This window comes from Mizuhopecten yessoensis, unplaced genomic scaffold (assembly GCF_002113885.1).
Source record: "Mizuhopecten yessoensis strain PY_sf001 unplaced genomic scaffold, ASM211388v2 scaffold11101, whole genome shotgun sequence".
Lineage (NCBI taxonomy): Eukaryota > Metazoa > Mollusca > Bivalvia > Pectinida > Pectinidae > Mizuhopecten > Mizuhopecten yessoensis.
The window spans coordinates 433,106-452,861 of record NW_018408880.1 but is presented as its reverse complement, the minus strand read 5'-3'; the positions used below and the strand labels follow the sequence as shown (position 1 = coordinate 452,861).

Sequence of the window (19,756 nt, the reverse complement as noted above, 5' to 3'; positions counted from 1 at the left end):
TTACAGTTTGTGACAGTGTTGTGTATTCATTAGTCTTAAAAGAGAATCTTCCAAGGATAGGTAAAAGTTATCACTAAATAAAGGTAGTCCGAAGTAACTTTCTCCTCTTAATTTTTTTCTATACCCACAAAAAAAAAAATTGTCAATTATTTGGGACTAAAGCAAAAGCACTGTTTATATTTTATAATTACTAGACAGAATTAAAGAACTAATGAATATATATCTAAGCCATAACAAATTGGAACTCTTAATGCGTTGAGGAGAGTTCTTATCAGCAAAAGAACACTCTACGACTACGTTCATTATTTTGATATCTACATTTACTAAATTTAAATTATGAGCCTATAATCTAATTTTGGTAATTTCCTTCAAATATCAGTCTCTCGGTCTTCACATGAAAACTGTAAATATCTCATATTTGAAACTGATGAGTCCAAACTCTCGATGTAATAAAACACTTAAACTTGAACTATAATACACAGGGGCGGGGCCAGACCATAGCACTAATCCTAGTAGCATGATTATGCATGTCTCGCCATGTCCGCTATGTGTGTTGGGGGTTACATAGTGGGGATCTTGATCAATTGTGAGTTCGTTCAAAGTTCTTCTATTTGGACATCACTTTCATATTAACCTTGCCCGGGATATATAAGAAGAAAATATGGTTACAATAACATATTTTTTTTCTTTCTTGAATCTTACTATACGTTTATGAATTAAATCTTCAGTCATTCGCCTTTCCTGCTGTTAAATTACAATCGATTTAAATACAACAAATATTAAAAATTGCACATGGTACAAAAATATGATGAAGATCCCCGAGTGTCAGTATTTGTGTTAATCAAAATGTAACATAATCCCAAGTAAAGAGATGTGAACCCTCCGTACAAACTTGACGTGATTTCCTGATAAGGAATCCCGTTGATCTCCCAGAAGTTGCTTAGCCCTTTATATCGACGGGAGGGTTTACAAAGAGCGTTTGATAATGAGAAGATAATTTCCTTTCAAGAAAAAAACATCTGATTTGTATCTACTTCACCTAATATAACAACGTAACGATTTCATCTCAACGGCGGTGTGGGGTATAGACTTGTATATAAACAGTGATACTTGAGGGAGGTAACCAAACATAGAAAGCTCCATAGATGTTCAATCTAATGCTGATTATCAATCGTACATTGTTTTTCGAAAAATCCTTTAAACTTTTTAAATACTTGAGACAATTTGTGCAAAGAACATGAGTGATTTTGTGTATAGAACGTAAGTGAGTGTTACCCCTTGATTTTCGTGTAGAGAACGTTAGTGAGCGTTACCCTTGATTTTGTGTAGAGAAAGTTAGAGAGTGTTACCCCTTGATTTTGTGTAGAGAACATTAGTGAGCGTTACCCCTTCATTTTGTGTATAGAACATTAGTGAGCGTTACCCCTTCATTTTGTGTATAGAACGTAAGTGAGTGTTACCCTTGATTTTGTGTATGGAACGTAACTGAGTGTTACCCCTTGATTTTGTGTATAGAATGTTAGTGAGCGTTACCCCTTGATTGTTGTGTATAGAACGTTAGTAAGTGTTACCCTTGATTTTCGTGTAGAGAACGTTAGTGAGCGTTACCCCTTGATTTTGTGTATAGAAAGTTAGTGAGTGTTACCCCTTGATTTTGTGTAGAGATCATTAGTGAGCGTAACCCCTTGATTTTGTGTAGAGATCATTAGTGAGCGTTACCCCTTGATTTTGTGTATAGAACGTAAGTGAGCGTTACCCCTTGATTTTGTGTAGAGATCATTAGTGAGCGTTACCCTTGATTTTGTGTATAGAACGTAAGTGAGTGTTACCCTTGATTTTGTGTAGAGAACTTAAGTGAGCGTTACCCCTTGATTTTGTGTAGAGAACGTAAGTGAGTGTTCCCCTTGATTTTGTGTAGAGAACGTAAGTGAGCGTTACCCCTTGATTTTGTGTAGAGAACGTAAGTGAGCGTTACCCCTTGATTTTGTGTAGAGAACGTTAGTGAGTGTTACCCCTTGATTTTGTGTAGAGAACGTAAGTGAGCGTTACCCCTTGAATTTGTGTATAGAACGTTAGTGAGTGTTACTCCTTGATTTTGTGTAAAGAACGTAAGTGAGCGTTACCCCTTGATTTTGTGTATAGAACGTTAGTGAGTGTTACCCTTGCTTTTGTGTAGAGAACGTAAGTGAGCGTTACCCCTTGATTTTGTGTATAGTGGGTTAGTGAGTGTTACTCCTTGATTTTGTGTAAAGAACGTAAGTGAGCGTTACCCCTTGATTTTGTGTATAGTGGGTTAGTGAGTGTTACTCCTTGATTTTGTGTAAAGAACGAAAGTGAGCGTTACCCTTTGATTTTGAGTATAGAACGTTAGTGAGTGTTACTCCTTGATTTTGTGTAAAGAACGAAAGTGAGCGTTACCCTTTGATTTTGAGTATAGAACGTTAGTGAGTGTTACTCCTTGATTTTGTGTAAAGAACGTAAGTGAGCGTTACCCCTTGATTTTGTGTATAGAACGTAAGTGAGCGTTACCCCTTGAATTTGTGTATGGAACGTAAGTGAGCGTTACCCCTTGATTTTGTGTAGAGAACGTTAGTGAGTGTTACTCCTTGATTTTGCGTAAAGAACGTAAGTGAGCGTTACCCCTTGAATTTGTGTATGGAACGTAAGTGAGCGTTACCCCTTGAATTTGTGTATGGAACGTAAGCGAGCGTTACCCCTTGATTTTGTGTAAAGAACGTAAGTGAGCGTTACCCCTTGATTTTGAGTATAGAACGTTAGCGAGTGTTACTCCTTGATTTTGTGTAAAGAACGTAAGTGAGCGTTACCCCTTGATTTTGTGTATAGAACGTAAGTGAGCGTTACCCCTTGATTTTGTGTATGGAACGTAAGTGAGCGTTACCCCTTGATTTTGTGTATAGAAAGTTAGTGAGCGTTACCCCTTGATTTTGTGTATGGAACGTTAGTGAGCGTTACCCCTTGATTGTTGTGTATAGACATTAGTGAGCGTTACCCCTTGATTTTGTGTATAGAACGTTAGTGAGCGTTACCCCTTGATTGTGGTGTATAGAACGTAAGTGAGCGTTACCCCTTGATTTTGTGTAGAGAACGTAAGTGAGCGTTACCCCTTGATTTTGTGTAGAGAACGTTAGTGAGCGTTAGCCCTTGATTTTGTGTAGAGAACGTTAGTGAGCGTTACCCCTTGATTTTGTGTAGAGAACTTTAGTGAGCGTTACTCCTTGATTTTGTGTAGAGAACGTTAGTGAGCGTTACCCCTTGATTTTGTGTATAGAACGTTAGTGAGCGTTACCCCTTGATTTTGTGTAGAGAACGTAAGGGAGCGTTACCCCTTGATTTTGTGTAGAGAACGTAAGTGAGCGTTCCCCCTTGATTTTGTGTAGAGAACGTTAGTGAGCGGTACCCCTTGATTTTGGGTAGAGAACTTTAGTGAGCGTTACTCCTTGATTTTGTGTAGAGAACTTTAGTGAGCGTTTCTCCTTGATTTTATGTAGAGAACGTTAGTGAGCGTTACCCTGAATGTTTTGTCGGTGTTTAAAACGTCCGTGAGCGTACGTTATCCCTGGAATTTCGAGGATGATTTGAGAGATATATAAATTGAACACCTTTTAAATTTCTAGCAAGTGTTCTATCAACATGTAAACCACTCAAATAGACTATACAATACAAAGATATACCATAAATTAATACAATATTTATGAAATTTTAGGATTTCGCATGAGCAACACCTTATTAGGCGCTAGACTAATTGTCCTGTGCTTCCTGGATAAATTCCGTTTATAGGTCCTATGTTCAAATGATATGTTTTATTTCAAATTGCTATTTTTCTTTTCACCAAAGTCTAAATTTCAAGAAAAAGTTAAATATTCTACATGCATACGTGTCTGATTATACAGAAATCTTTACATCTTCCTATTTGTGTATAAATTATATTCACATAGGGAAGGTATACGTCTATATTGTTATGATGTCCCTGTATCATACATACCTCACGATTTTGGTGTATTTCAGTGTAAGATGCTGTTTTTTATGATGTATGTCATTTTCTCGTACTGCACGATTAATGAGTATTTCATTGTAATGCACTGTATTGTTATCACGTGCGCCAGTATACAATATGCATACTATTGTCTTTGACTATCAATTGTATATACTTTACTATTTGTATGTCATTGTATTTCTACTCTCCAATGTGTCTTTTAAACAAGGCATACAATAATCTGAATCTGAATCTGACGATTTCGCCTAAAATAGGTAAATGACTTTTATACTTCTCGGAAAAAAGCTAACAAGACTTGATTGAGAAAGGCCGCGCAGCAGATAATTAACGACATATAATGTATAAGTATAAAGCTCACGAATATGACATCAACGATATGTCATCTTTTAACCACCCTAATAATGTAAAGGGCCCACTCGTTGTAACACCTGGCCTCACGGTCGTGTAATCGAGGCAGATTATCACTAAATCACGGCGTTTTAAACTTCAACACAAAGCACAATGGTAAACATTTACCCATCACAAGTACATGACCCTGAATGATCAATGAAAAATTCGCCGGGGGCCCGCGGCGGGGTAATCCATCACCATAACTATTATCTTGAGTGTCGTCTGTTTCATGTCAAAATTAATGTAGACACTATATATATATATACAAAAACATGCGTTCATACTATTAACTGATTATTTTCTTACGCTACCAGGGACTCTTGGTCTAATCGGTCTGGGCTGTACATATCTTACAGTTCTACATGCAGAAGTAATGTATATAAAGAGAATTGTGATTATCAAATTATACGTATTTATAACTTTACTATTTATTGTATTTTTTAGAACTTTGTAAAAAAATCATGAAATAATTTTTTTAAGAATTTTGCACAAAAAACACCAGATATAATATATTAAGTAATATACAAACAAAATAAATTTCTTCCCAAAAAAGAAAAGTGAAAATAAAAGTTCATTTTTAAAAGAACGATGATGCGTCTTTCTCAAGCGTATACTTTAACTTGGTATACAATTTCAAAAACGGATTTTTTTTATCCAAGAACATTATATACAAAATATCGTTGTTTATCAAAAAACTTCGTGTGTCCAGGAAATGTATTTATACAAAAGCACATTATATATGCAATTTTATATATATATATAATTTTCCAAGAACGTCGTTTACAAAATACATTTACATGTATACAATAATTCCCCGGTATACCGCCATGATGTTGTTAGAAACGTTTTAATATCGCCATCACCCTCATATCGCCATCCGCCAACCATTTTCAAATACAAAACTGTTTTATCAACCCTTAACTTTTCTAATTGTACATTCAAAAGCTTTTATCATTTTATACATCAACCACAGAATGAGATTATCTAAATCCTTGTCATCAAAATCATGACATTTTTATTTATCAACACAAACAATAACTTAGTTGTGCCGTTGTTACCGTCATATTACTCACCGTGGTTCACAAAACTCATGATGACGTCACTACCCTCAGTGGGTTCGATCTCATTCTCGATTGTGACGTTTCGGGGGAACTGAGGCCGATTCCCGTCATCCACTATCCCTCCGTCCGAGGTTATCGAATTGTACAGATTTAGCATGAATCTTGGAGCGGAGTAATCCGTGGTACTATGCCCCGCAGGTTTTGGACGGTGATGCAGCCCTAAAAGAGTCAAAATTTCATGCTGCATCTCCCGTTTATCCCTACCAGAAAATTCAGCCGTCCGTTCCGTTCTGTCCACTCCGTTGTCCCTATACACTCCGGACACTGTGGCAGTGGTCAAGCGCACGTATGAAATACACACCATTAGTAAAACCGAGACAGCAGATCGAATCTCCATGATGGTTGTTCAACTAGGTCTATTTATAAACACATCCCTGAACACAGATCTATGCGTATCTAAATATAACGGGAAGTTAACTCCTCAATTTATACATTAAACATTACACGATACCACACAGATGTACAAACGGTAAGAAAGCAGACGATTATCACCGGCGTACACCGATCGAGTGCACCCAGTGTCTGGGTTAGTGAAATAATTACCCCCTCCTGCACTTTATGTCCCCCTAATCATGTACATTGTACGTCCGGTCTGTGTGTTAGTCACCTCCCAAACTGACACAGGTGTTTGTAAATCCACGTGTAGGAGTTTCGGTGAACACAAATGTCGGCTGCTTTGATGTTGACGAGATTTTATGATAACAGGTATAGCTCACACACACACTGCCAGCTCGGCGCACCTGACAGTTTCTACTACAGTGTATATGTATACATTCCAATGTGCCAGGTCGTGTTATTCTTTGTGCGCCGAAGTGAGCTAACTTTCCTACGCATGGGCAGTAAGGTTTACAAAACTTCCTATGGGGCTCACTGCGGGTTACCTCCCAAAAATTATTTACCCGTGACTCCTGAGTGACATACGCATTGTATCTCTCTCAAAGATGTTGTCAACATGAACTCAATCAGTCTCACGATACGGATGGTGTGGCCCTTATGGAGACAGGAAGGGGCCCATTGCCACCGAGAAATCCAACTTGCATTATAAAAATTGACAAAAAGAAAATTACGTCAAAATCCATAGCAAGATTAGTCAGCTTTGCCTGATCACAGTGTTACAGGAGAGGGAAATTGCACGGTCAGACTGAGAATTGACCCCGGGACCCTCCAAACTCTGGACAGACGCTTTACCAAAAAATAACTGAGCTACCTGGGCGCCGAAGATTGAACCAGTCGAGTCATGTTCCGCTGCATCCCTCCGTCGTTTTTCTTACTCTTCGCCCCCGGAGACACAACTATTTTTACAACCCAGGTTTGGGTACCACTGTAACAGGAGCATGTAAAATGCACGGTCAGATCGGGGTTCGAACCATACAGGGATCATCCGAACTCAAGACGGACGCTCCACCAACTGAGCCACCCGGTCGCCGACGTCGAACCAGTCGAGTCCATTTCCGCTACAACAGTGCGACATTACTGTGTCACTAGTCAGGTCCTGTTTCGCCCCATCTTCATTTGACAGCACACGACTGCGCCGAGTACGCCAATCTTAAGAACTTATATCTTAGACAATAAAAGATACATCATCATCATCATCATCATCATCATCATCATCATCATCATATAAACCTAAATAATGTCGCTTTAAGAAATAAAGTCATGTCACAACCTCACAAGGGTTCAAAATCACTTATAGAGAACGAGGCGATACGTTCCTGTGCGCTTTTGTCTCATGGGAATACTTCCTCACTCGGAAAATAAATGTCGTACATTCTAATCGACGCACACGGACAGACATGTTCTTTTTATTGGCAGAGCCGATTCAGGATAGATTGTACTCGTTCCACTGCTAACAAATACACCTGTAACTATACTTTAGAAACATTTCCCATATAAATTTTGACAATTTAAAAGAAAACCATATCTTACGGAACTTTTTTGAAAATGAAAATATCAAAAACAATGATCGATAATAAAAATGAAATATAACCACACAGAAATAACAGTGTTTGGAATATAAAAATCCAACTAGACCAAACCAGGATTCGAACTATGGACCTCCAATCAAAAAAATAATGTTGCTCTAACCAAATGAATTACGTGGTCTGCACTCTACAGATTATTGTCTGCAGCGAGACAGGGATCCTTGATATTATTTTGGTGATTTCAATTTAGACGAAGAGGGTCCTCCATGAAAAAAAACCTCATCGAGTTTGACGTCTTGGACCAGAGAAATATCTTAAATTCCTCAACAGGGATAAACACTAACTATTTCTGCTTGGTAGTCCACAGGACAAGTTGAATAGATTATTTAAAATGTAGTAGTTCTTCGTCAATGCATTACGTATAACTACACGTAGTCTAATATTCCTGATAAGTAAACATTGCGATCTACAGCACGAAATATCAAAAGTAATCGACTGTAGAGGATATAAAACAACTAGATAAACTACTGCCATAACATTATGGTGTAGTTTTAGGAACATTTTGACAATTATCATGCAATAGAAGCAGTTTTCGAATTTTAAAAATGTTTTCTTATTTTATAATCATATTTTTCACAAGTTTAAAGGACAAGTTAGGTTCTAGGTGATTCACTATAGTCCTTGCTGAAATCTACTAGTCCAGGACTAGCGGACAAGTGTTAGTGTTGACCCCTGCTCAAAATGATTGCATCTTGCTTTTTCAGTCGTTCCCTCGGCCGCCTAAGGGGAAGTAAATCGTATTACCGTATTGGCCGTTTTCGTTTATCGCGATCCAAACGGTTGGACCAGTTGTAAGGTCGTACCTAATAGCCTGACGCTATTTTCAGGCGAACCTTCACAAAGCCTTGCAGGGCCTCTATAAAGTTCGCCAGGATTTACACCCGAAAATGTTACATTTATAAAAACGAACAGGCCCCTTCTTTCAGATACAAGGTGGTAGACTCTGCTGGTGGAGTTTTTAGTCCCCGAAGTTTGCTGTAACCTTGATTTTCACATTTATATCTTTTCAGTAGTGGCATGGTTCATAACACACCCACTTTGTTAATTCATTTGAAATTAAACACTACTCTAAATTTTTGAAATTCATAAATTAAGGGTATTATGCACCTAAATTCCGTTCTGTTTCAACAGTAGTATAGACCAATTTGGATTTCCATCTTTTTGGCCCCTAACATAGGGACCTGATAATTTGTTACAGCTATATTTGGACCTAAACTAAGGTGTTCAGAGTTATTTTACATGATTTAGGGGATTAGATCGACTTTCGGTAAAAATGACACCCCCAATGATCATATATATTTGTACGATCAATGGGGGTGTCATTTTTACCGAAAGTCATTACTCTGAACACCTTAGTTTAGGTCCAAATATAGCTGTAACAAATTCTCAGGTCCCTGTGGCCCCTATCTTTAGTGGTACAATCACACGTGTGTGTGTTACGTTGATCTTCTTATGTCGTGCTTCTGGTGGTACTGTTAGACACCATTTGATCTAATATAACACGTAATGAAGTCGAGTGGAGTCGTATTGAAGTCGAGTCGTAATGAAGTCGAGTCATAATGAAGTCGAGTGGAGTCGTAACGAAGTCCAGTCGTAATGAAGTCGAGTCGTAATGAAGTCGAGTGGAGTCGTAACGAAGTCCAGTCGTAATGAAGTCGAGTTGTAATGAAGTCGAGTTGAGTCACCGTATATAGTGTACACGAACACAATTGAACTAAAAGCAGGATGCAACCGCGTTTTTTCCGATTTATGTTGATTGCTTTAGTTGATTGAGCATGAAATGTGACAAAAAAAGTTATTTGATAAAGTCTAACAAAAGTACCGCGGGGCGGAACAAAATACGCCCGTCGAATGTCATATAGTGTTATATACTTTCTTACATTGAAATAAGATATGCATCAATCTAAGAGTGGTTAGCTGACATGCTATAAAAAATGTATGGGAAAATCTCCGGATATAAAATCAAATACTGAAATGAACAAAGGGCAATAACTTTTGGAAATTAAATTAAATAAATCTTTAACTGTGCATTTACAACGTGTTTGTCTACTTTTTTAAAATTAAATTAAAGAAATTGTGCACGTTTTTGCATAAACCGCTTCGCGGATTTATGCAAAGTGCGCAATTTTTTTCGGTATATACCGTATATACCAAAAAAGAATCTTGGTCATTCCTGAAGTATATAAAAAAAATCTGTAAAACAAAACAAAAGTTTACAGATTGTTATACATGATTTACATTATGTAGTCTATATTGAACGTCAGATATATATATTGTCCACCATTTCAACTCATGGTTCAAGACAATTCCACGATAGACACCATATCATTACCATTCGCGCCTATTTCATAAATGTAATGCGTTAATGTTGCAGTTGTAAAGATATCGGTCCTCAATATCCGGATCCATAATACTGCTTCACGGTTTTAAATTTAGAAACTAATATTGTTTTCTTACAGCGTTTCTCATTGGACACTATTATTTTGGAGTTTGCATATCAACAAATCGGCGTTAGTGTTATATACACGGAACTGCTCCATGTTTTCCTTTGCGAAATTGATGCGTTCGACGGTAAGCATGCTCAATAACTTAATAATCAAACGCAACTCAAGGATAATGACAAGTTCCTTCGTTTTTTGAAATCCAACAGACCATCAATTGTGTTAATATTGGCACAATCCACTGAACGTGCGTAACTTTTCTGTAAGATGATAACGACACAACAGCCGGCCAGCGCACACTGGCACAACCACAGTGCTGAAGTGGTCATTCCATCCGGGATTTCATTTATCATTTGTGAATTATTACAAAAATGGTTGTTTTGTGCTCTCCGACAAAATTGTCTTTTATAATGTATATTTTGTCAGTCTTGTTTGTATATGTTTTCAATGATGACAAATAAAATGTACGTGACGGTAGATCTAGATTAGTATATTGAATGTGTAGGGAAACTGGACTGAATCAATCTTTGCTGACCAGGTAGCTCAATTGGTAGAGTGTCCTCCAACAGTTGGAGCGTCCCAGGTTCGAACCCCAGTCTCGCCATGCATTTTTCCACTCCTGTTACCAGGTCGGGGAAAACCACTAACTTGCGTATAATACGCAAACTCGCCTATTATACGCCAATCGGGGTATGGATTTGTTACTAAAAATAGCCAAAATCACTTAAATCTTATTTTTTTCACATTGTTTGTCCAAGTCGCATTTATTCAGTCATGAAACATAATACAAATACAAGACTTAGAAAAAAAGGAGGGAGGAATGTAGCATAACTGGACTTGGTCGATTGAAGTTCAATTGGTAGAGCGGTCGCCTATAGAGTTTTGAGGGTCCCGCGTTCGAACCCCGATCGGGCCGTGCATTTATACACTCCCGTAACACATGTTACATCTTTATCATTTCAGATCAATGATCCAGATGTACAGCGGATACAAGTTTCTCTCATCAATGAAATGGTTCTGTTGAACTGAAGTCACGATTCATTTTGATTCTCAGGATGACCTCAGCCTGAAAACAGGGATTCCAGGACTATCTTCATCTTCATTAAATTAACAACTGTCACAATGTCTTTGTCAGACAGAGAATGGGATGATCTGAAGGCATTGCTGGATAAAACTGTGCAGAAATTCCTTGGTTTCAGTGAGACATCCCTGGTCACTGCAGCTCTCAACTGTATAGATAAGGGTTACGACAAACACAAAACTGTCGGTAAGTTCCAGCATTTATCATGGCTTATGTGCAGAATGGGATAACAAGTTACAGGATTGGTGGATGAAAAGCATCAGTTTTACAATGATTTATAGACAGAACAGGAATATTAAATTAGGGGTACCAGGGTTCCTTCCTGTATTTGAATATATGTATATATTGTTATATATTTGAGGGCAGCATTTTCCCTATCACATTCAGAATTTGGATGTCTTAATACCTTTGCAACATTAACAGAAGGGACGTAACTCAGTGTTTTTCTGTGTGATATTTTGGTAAGGCCAAAAATAAAATTTCTTCTGTTTCTGCTATCAATCCTGTGAAAAGGTAGGGTAGGAAGCTAAGGAAGGCATCTTGTTTCTATTTTAGAAAATATTTCTAATATATGCTTATATAGAACAGGAGTTCTGACTTTTACAGTAATATCATTAAATGTCTATAAAAACTTTAGAGTAGGCACAAAAATCTAGGGTTGGTAGGGTTAGCTGAAACACAAGATTTTATTTATGTGCCCTTAGCATTTGAGTTTAGCTCCATTAACCTTACTATCAGATACCTGTAATATGTGATATGGACACATCTTTGTCAGTGAGATAAACTACATTTATACACCAAGGTATACTTTATAGGTAACTGTGACTGGGTGACCTATATTTATGCTTCACTGACTTTTGTGAAGCTTTTGCAATTAGCTCAATTGCCCTCAAAGTGGGAATAGGGGCATAATGTATATTTCACCAAAAGAAATCAATTTATTTCTCAATTTGATGGGGAGGGGGGGGGGGAATCCAAGATTAAAAAAGATTGCTATATAACATCCATACTGTTTTTGTTTTGATAGAAAAAAAGTAAATGGTTCTGTTATAGTACATGCACAATGTAGCTCTATTGCAGAGTACTTACCGTAAAAACCCATGTAATTTGCGCACCTGTGTAATTTGCGCAGGTACTTTTTGAGGCTGAAAATCGGGAAAAAAGGTTCTACTCGAATATTTTGCGCACCCAAAAAATCTGGAAAAAAAACGATGATCATGCTCCGAAAATCGATCTCTGAATATATATTTTTTTNAGGTTCTACTCGAATATTTTGCGCACCCAAAAAATCTGGAAAAAAATCGATGTTCATGCTCCAAAAATCGATCTCTGAATATATATTTTTTTGAATATATTTCTATGATTTTTTTTTCATTGATGTAAAATGATATTTAAAACCAAGAAGAAACTACGTAAAATGTGTATTTTGTTGCTTGTTTTCTTCGAATTATCTGATCACACATGACACACACGTGTGCGCATATCGGCATACATCAATTCATTTTAGCAATATTTTACATAAAACATTTACTTGCTTACAAAAACATATCAATTAATAAGTAATTCGATGTTTATTAACCGCTGGTGCATATCTCCTGTTGAAAGACATAATTAGATACCTTTTATTGATCATAATTACAATCAGTGAGAAGGGCTCATCATGGCGGCTTGGGTTACGTTACTTCAAACCAGGTCATGTCACAGTTCAGTTTGGCCACGGAATTAGAATATCAAAGTCCGTAGTTTGGCGATATTTCTTTACAAATTACAATGCAGTAATGAGCTAACACTATCTCTGTGATTACCCGTTAACAATAGCTCTACTAATTGAAATGATTTGCAGTCGCGATCGACGGACCGTGTTGTTGTTTTTTTCACTCGCCAACACGTGGCGTGAATTACGAAGCCCTACTGCATTGTCATAACTACAGACTGATTTGACTGATAAGGGATTATAAAAAATATGTTTATACTAGAAGCGTGGACAATCAATACATCCTCTTCAAATCTACTCCAAGGAAAAAAATAGTTAACGCAGACTATTTTTACGATGCTTCATTTAATAAATATTGAAATAATTCACGAGGTTATTATCAATCACGTGTTTACGTAATGTTAGACGCGAGATCAACATGAAAGTGAGCCGGAAAAAAACCATGCTATACGTATACGCATAGGCGATTTGAAAAAACTTACAGAACTTACATAGAACGGAGCTTAAATTGAACAACTACATTTTCGTAATAGTATGGGGAAACGCACCGAGATGTCGAAACGTAATGTCGTAAGTTGATCGGCGATTCTCTGGCATAGGAATTTGGCTAAACTTTTTTTGTTAACGGTTACCTATTTATTAATACTTTTCACATAAACTCACATAACAACACATTATGTATCTTTTATTAATGTTTGACATAAATAAATTTGTTGATCGTCATTTGTCTTAGAGTTCCGTGTACCAAGGGACATAATCCAAGATGGCGATCTCTCAGAATCGTCGATCTTTTCCTGAAAAAAACTTGAATTTTTCTATACCTGTGTATTTTACGCACCCCTCACTTTGGGTATTAAATTTCTGAACAAAAAGTGCGCAAATTACATGGGTTTTTTACGGTACATTGAAAAAAATCACATTTTGGTGTGTGTTTTAAATTGAAGAAAAAAACCTGTCAAAATAAAATGAGAGGTGGTTAATTTTGGCGTTGATCAGGAAAAAATGCAAGGAAGGTGATACTTCCACAAATATCAAAATCAGTTATTTTTTTATTTTAGTTTTGCATATTTCTTCATGTGATTTTGTTTTTTACAGATAAACTGCTGGTGATCCTAGATGAAGGTCAGGCAAAGCGCTTCGCTGACAAGTTGTTTGGAGTGTGGGACGATTACAAAGCATCCAACAGAAATGCCAGGAAAAAGAGGAAGGTACAAATTACTGGGAAAATGACAATAGACTGGTTTAGTTAACCCTTTCACCCCTATGTAACTTTAGTAGACTCTACCATGCATTGATATGGATGAGTTCATTATGGTCTACAGTGGTGAAAGGGTTAATCACTATTTCACATCTACTGTGAATGCTTTGATTTTACAGATTAGCTTTGACTGGACCAAATGCATATCAAAGTACAAACATGAATCCTATCCATGGGGCATAGCTTTGTGTTTTGATTAAGGCTGTCATGGGTACAGTATTTCAGCCCCTACCTAAAGTACCTGCAATTGTGATAATAAAATCCACTATCTGTAACAATGACTCTTAACAAGTGTTTTGCTGTGAAAGAAACAGTTCATGTGGCTGGCTGTTGAACATTTTATGGTGTTTTTTTTTACTTGGACAGTAACAGACATTTCTTGTTTTGACGGATACCCCATTACACTTTTTCCAACCTCGTTTCCTATAAAACATCTCCCATATTCAGGTAACCAGGTACTCATTGTAGCCCTATATTTAATACATGTAGTATAACAGCCCTAGGTTTAATACATGTAGTATAACAGCCCTAGATTTACTACATTTAGTATTTCAGCCCTAGGTTTAATACATTTAGTATTACAGCCCTAGGTTTAATACATGTAGTATAACAGCCCTAGGTTAAATACATGTAGTATAACAGCCCTAGGTTAAATACATGTAGTATAACAGCCCTAGGTTTACTAAATTTAGTTTAAAAGCCCTAGGGTTACTACATTTAGTATAACAGCGCTAGGTTTACTACATTTAGTATTACAATTTACAGCCCTATGTTTAATACATTTAGTATAACTGCCCTAGATTAACTACATTTAGTACTACAGCCCTAGGTTTAATACATTTAGAATAACAGTCCTAGATTAAATACATTTAGTATAACAGCCCGAGGTTTAATACATTTAGTATAACAGCCCGAGGTTTAATATATTTAGTATAACAGCCCTAGGGTTAATACATTTAGTATAACAGTCCTAGATTCAATACATTTAGTATAACAGCCCCAGGTTTAATACATGTAGTATAACAGCCCTGGTTTTAATACATGTAGTATAACAGCTCTAGGTTTAATACATTTAGTATTATAATTCACAGCCCTAGGTTTAATACATGTAGTATAACAGCCATAGGTTTAATACATTTAGTATTATAATTCACAGCCCTAGGTTTAATACATGTAGTAAAACAGCCTTAAGTTTAATACATGTAATATAACAGCCCTAGGTTTAATGCATTTAGTATAACAGCCCTAGATTTACTACATTTAGTATAACAGCGCTAGGTTTAATACATGTAGTAAAACAGCCTTAAGTTTAATACATGTAATATAACAGCCCTAGGTTTAATGCATTTAGTATTACAGCCCTAGATTCAACACATTTAGTATAACAGCCCTATATTAACTACATTTAGTATTACAGCCCTAGGTTTAATACAGTTAGTATAACAGCCCTAGATTCAATACATTTAGTATAACAGCCCCAGGTTTAATACATTTAGTATAACAGCCCTAGGTTTACTACATTTAGTATTACAATTTACAGCCCTAGGTTTAATACATTTAGTATAACAGCCCTAGATTAACTACATTTAGTATTACAGCCCTAGATTAATTTACATGTAGTCGATAAATTTGCTTTGGAACCGTGCAAAATATCATGTGACGAATACATTACTAATCTGGTGGAGTTTTTGGCGTATGACACTATATTACCGTATTTATCTGGCAATAAGCCCATGCTTGGTAATAAATCTGCCAATTTATGAAATTGCGGTTAGTAAGAAATGGCAACAAAACATTTCCATTGTCCTGTAATAAGCCCCCCCCCATCCACCTACTTTCAGTCGTTGTTGGCCCCCTGGGCTTATTGCAGGATAAATACGGTAGTACATGTGTATCATGATACTTACTTCATAATTTTAAGGATGATCGCGATGAAGGAACAGAAACGAAGAAGAAAAGACGATTTGTAGACGATGGCCCCCCAGCAGCCATACCTGGACCAGGTAATCCAAGTCCTGGCCAGCTTACCACAGACAAGGTGGGTTCTAAATCGGCGAACTGTTCACCAGAGAAATCTTTGGATCTAGTCACAACAAGATTACACCTGTAGAGGATGATACCAAGAATGATTTAAAAATAACAATTTCAAGTTAACTTTTGTTGGGATTTACAAATGAATTACTTCATACAATAAGTGTAAGGGCTAGTCCATAATCTTGTGGGGTGAATGGGATGTACATATTGTAATATATTATGGATGGTGAGTTTAAAACCAGATCTGCCTACCATTCCTGATATTCAATAACATCATCACTTTAATTCTTTTATAAATAATACTGTGAGACTATTAATTAGATATTTGATGGGTGGTCGGGTCTCTGAAAGAAGTGCCTCCCAACCCTCCAATATGGTTATTTCTGGAACGGTCCTCAGAGCTGTCAATATACATTGGTGTTTGTTTTATGTATTTTTAATTGCAAAAGAATAGCAACATAGAATAGGAATAGATTGATAAAAATAGATATTTTCTTCTCTGTGGGATCCTTGTTCAGGTTAAATAGTACAGCAAGATGCAGTATTTTCTCAACATTTTGTAATGTGAGTGGATCAATATGTGTGCTGTATAATCTGTGTGGTATGCTACAAATCTGTTCATATTACAGAATGTTTTGCTTCCAGTAATCAAATATGATTTGTAAAATTTACTATTTGTTATGTTATAAAAACAACAAACTCACAATTTCATAATTTTTAGTACAAGTACAAATGCCTCATCCTCACCAATAGGGCCAATCATACAATAATGCACAATGTATCCTTATACATATTGGCAAATACATGTACCTGGATGACACTATACAGCAATCATGTGATAAAGTGTTCCAAGGTTGTCAACACAGCAATAACAATATCCTGTGACTACAGTGAGCAAATACATCTAATTTTGTAATTTCTTATGGAACAAAAGTATATTTTCATAGAACCCCCCCCCCCCAAAAAAAACCAACCCAAAAACCCCAATCAGTTCTTCATATATATATACGAGCATATATGGTAACAAAATTGTTAATCACAGATCAAAGAAATGATGCAGAATGCTCAGAAAATGATTGAAGAAAGAAAAACCCAGCTGATGGTGACCGTGCCCTCTGCTACCAAGGTTTGTTGTCACCTGACGCCAGTTTAATGATGAAAAAATCAGACTTGACCTAGCTGCTGTCTAGATCTAGTTGAACAGTTTCTCCAAAATTTGAAAATATTTTTTTTAAACTCATAATTTCATTCCGAGGAATAATTGTTCATTACTTAATTACCTGGTATGACAAATTCAAAATGAAAAAGCAATTTTAAAATTAAAAATTCTAACTGCTATGATACCATGTTCTTTCTAACTGATTATATAAACTTTCTACATCACTACATATTCATCAAATTTAAATGATGAAAACAGAGGAAATAAATGTGAATATCGGGTTGTACAATTCCACAAGCCCAACGCTAGTAACAAGTAAATTTCATGTTTCAAAATCTATCGACTGGTTAGAACTCTGAATATAAAATATACACCTAGTACAGGACTAAGCTTTTTCCGCAGTTAAACACTGTTTTTACCAATTTGAAAGGACAGTGATATTGGTCCCCATATAAAAGTAAAATCTTTCAGCCAGTAAACTTGTGTGTCTTTGTCTCCTTCAGCCATCAATGTCTCAGACACAGGTGCTGATGTCGGACGCCATGGAGAAGGCAAAGCGAGCAGCAGAGCTCCAGGCTATGATACAGAACAAGATGACAAGTCTCTCCGCAGCCGGGGTTCAGCTCCCTAATCTGTAAGCATTGTAGGGGTATTGGTGCAATTTATGTTGAACTTTGTAACAGTAATGAGTAATGCACCAACAATTATGAAAATGGTATGCAGAGAAAAAGAAATATAATAACATTCTATATCTTTTTATTGTGAAATTTTGTGGTTCACCATAGTTGTAAAAGTTATATCTAGGATATAAAAAAAAATGAGAAAAGAAAATGGTGATGGTTAAGAACAGCCTTGAAATGACTGGTACATATTAAAAACAAGAACAAGGAAAGTCAACGGGGGAGAATTTGAGAAGTGATCATGATCAAGTAAATGGTAGTTCTGGCCAACTTACGGTACCAGGTAAGTATTAAAGGGAAATTTGGCCATGATGAATATAAAATTTTCTGTTTAATACTGTTCTTACCAGCTTGATCTAGTGGCAAGTATCCCCGTACCACTGCCAAAAACTGTAACGAAGTGTTGGAAGCTGTTTTATCTGGCCTGACATTTTGAACAGAAAACCAATAACTTGTGGGACTTATATGAGAAATAGTAACAGTATTCAGAGTGTAAAACTTCAGTGGGGCTAGGCCACGATTCGAACCCCGGACATGTTATAATATCGCTCTAACTGACTGATTTACCTGGCCTGACCTGGCCCAACTCTGCTACAGTTATATCTAGACGGATATTAAGGGGAGGTTACTGTTTATATGAAAAACCCACAGAGCATTGGGACAGGGATCCTTAAGTATCCAACAGTCTTTTACAGTTGAACATTTGTGGTTTTTATGGTTGCTATGGAAACATGAATATAAACACAGCAAATTAGATTAAATTACTTTAAACAAAAACAAACCAAGTAAATGGCTTCAAAATACCCACAAACAATTCATGTTTATATACAGCACCAAACTGATGATATATCAAATCTGATGAACTCATTCACCCATAAAGTTACATTTGAACCTTACCAAATCAATGACTGGGCAAGTCCAGTTGAAATATATAGGGGTGAATGAGTTAAAACATGTATTTTTCCTGTAATGAAGCTCTTTTGTGTTATTTCAGGAAACAGCTCCCATTACAAAACAAGTAAGTACAAATTATTATTAATGTATTCAGAATCTACAAATTTACCCGCTACATTTACAAATTAAGATTTGTAAAATATTTGATATTGAATGTCAAACTTGTTACCAAAGATGTGAGATTATTTGCAGAGAGTGCATGTATTGTATTGTTGATTTTTAAATGCTGATTAATGTGAATTTAATAGGGCCCCTATTTCCAGAGTGGGATCCCCACATTGATGACTAAATGTTAACAAATAGGCTTCTGTGTTTGCCCATTGCATGCTTGCTCTTTGTCAAATGTCTTGAGATTTGTGGGAAGAGTTAAGTCATGTCATCCTAATCATTTGTAGGTAGGGCAAACAATTGTTGTCATGTTGTTAATGAAATTGTATTTATAAACATATTTTCAGTGGGATTTATGTTTTGCTTATTTGACACATCTGCTGTTAAGATGTTTACCTCCAAACCTAAATCAATTTTGGGTTGGTTTTTGAAAGATGACATGATTTTATTTATTACTTTCAAGATTCTTAACAGCAAAACCGAATCCATCCATTCATGCTGACAAACACTAAAATGAAAGCAAATGTAAAAGGTGCTTTGTGTTTGTTTGTAGCTCACCTGGCCCGAAGTAATGAGGTCAAAGGTCAACTTTAAGTGCTAGCTTGAGTCAAAGGTCAATATGGGTTAAAAGCTTTAAAATTCAAATTTCAAATTTCAAACAACAATATCTCAGTTACCAAATTTGGTCTGAAGTTACCTATATGTCAGTTTTATTTAACAAAAGAAATAGGTGAGCAGTACAGGCCCTCTGGGCCTCTTGTTTAGGCTGACAAAGAGTTTCTTTGAAAATATATAATCAATACAAACATTTCACTTTTC

The 19,756-nt window shown here is 36.4% G+C and overlaps 2 protein-coding genes across 2 annotated transcripts in view; one reads left to right on the top strand and one right to left on the bottom strand.

Annotated features, from left to right (window-relative positions):
* Window positions 1-6,376, bottom strand: part of LOC110465759 (bone morphogenetic protein 7-like) — a 34,501-nt gene extending 28,125 nt beyond the window's left edge. The window contains exon 1 of the mRNA XM_021521827.1: window positions 5,479-6,376. Coding sequence (XP_021377502.1) covers window positions 5,479-5,863 — 385 coding nt within the window. The 5' untranslated portion in view covers window positions 5,864-6,376. The remainder of the gene's footprint in view (window positions 1-5,478) is intronic.
* A 3,609-nt stretch (window positions 6,377-9,985) lies between these two features.
* LOC110465774 (U4/U6 small nuclear ribonucleoprotein Prp3-like) overlaps window positions 9,986-19,756 on the top strand; it is a 30,039-nt gene continuing 20,268 nt past the window's right edge. The window contains exons 1-7 of the mRNA XM_021521848.1: window positions 9,986-10,079; window positions 10,913-11,216; window positions 13,840-13,952; window positions 15,924-16,040; window positions 17,079-17,162; window positions 17,699-17,829; window positions 18,870-18,893. Of these exons, the coding sequence (XP_021377523.1) occupies window positions 11,072-11,216; window positions 13,840-13,952; window positions 15,924-16,040; window positions 17,079-17,162; window positions 17,699-17,829; window positions 18,870-18,893 (614 nt within the window). The 5' untranslated portion in view covers window positions 9,986-10,079; window positions 10,913-11,071. The remainder of the gene's footprint in view (window positions 10,080-10,912; window positions 11,217-13,839; window positions 13,953-15,923; window positions 16,041-17,078; window positions 17,163-17,698; window positions 17,830-18,869; window positions 18,894-19,756) is intronic.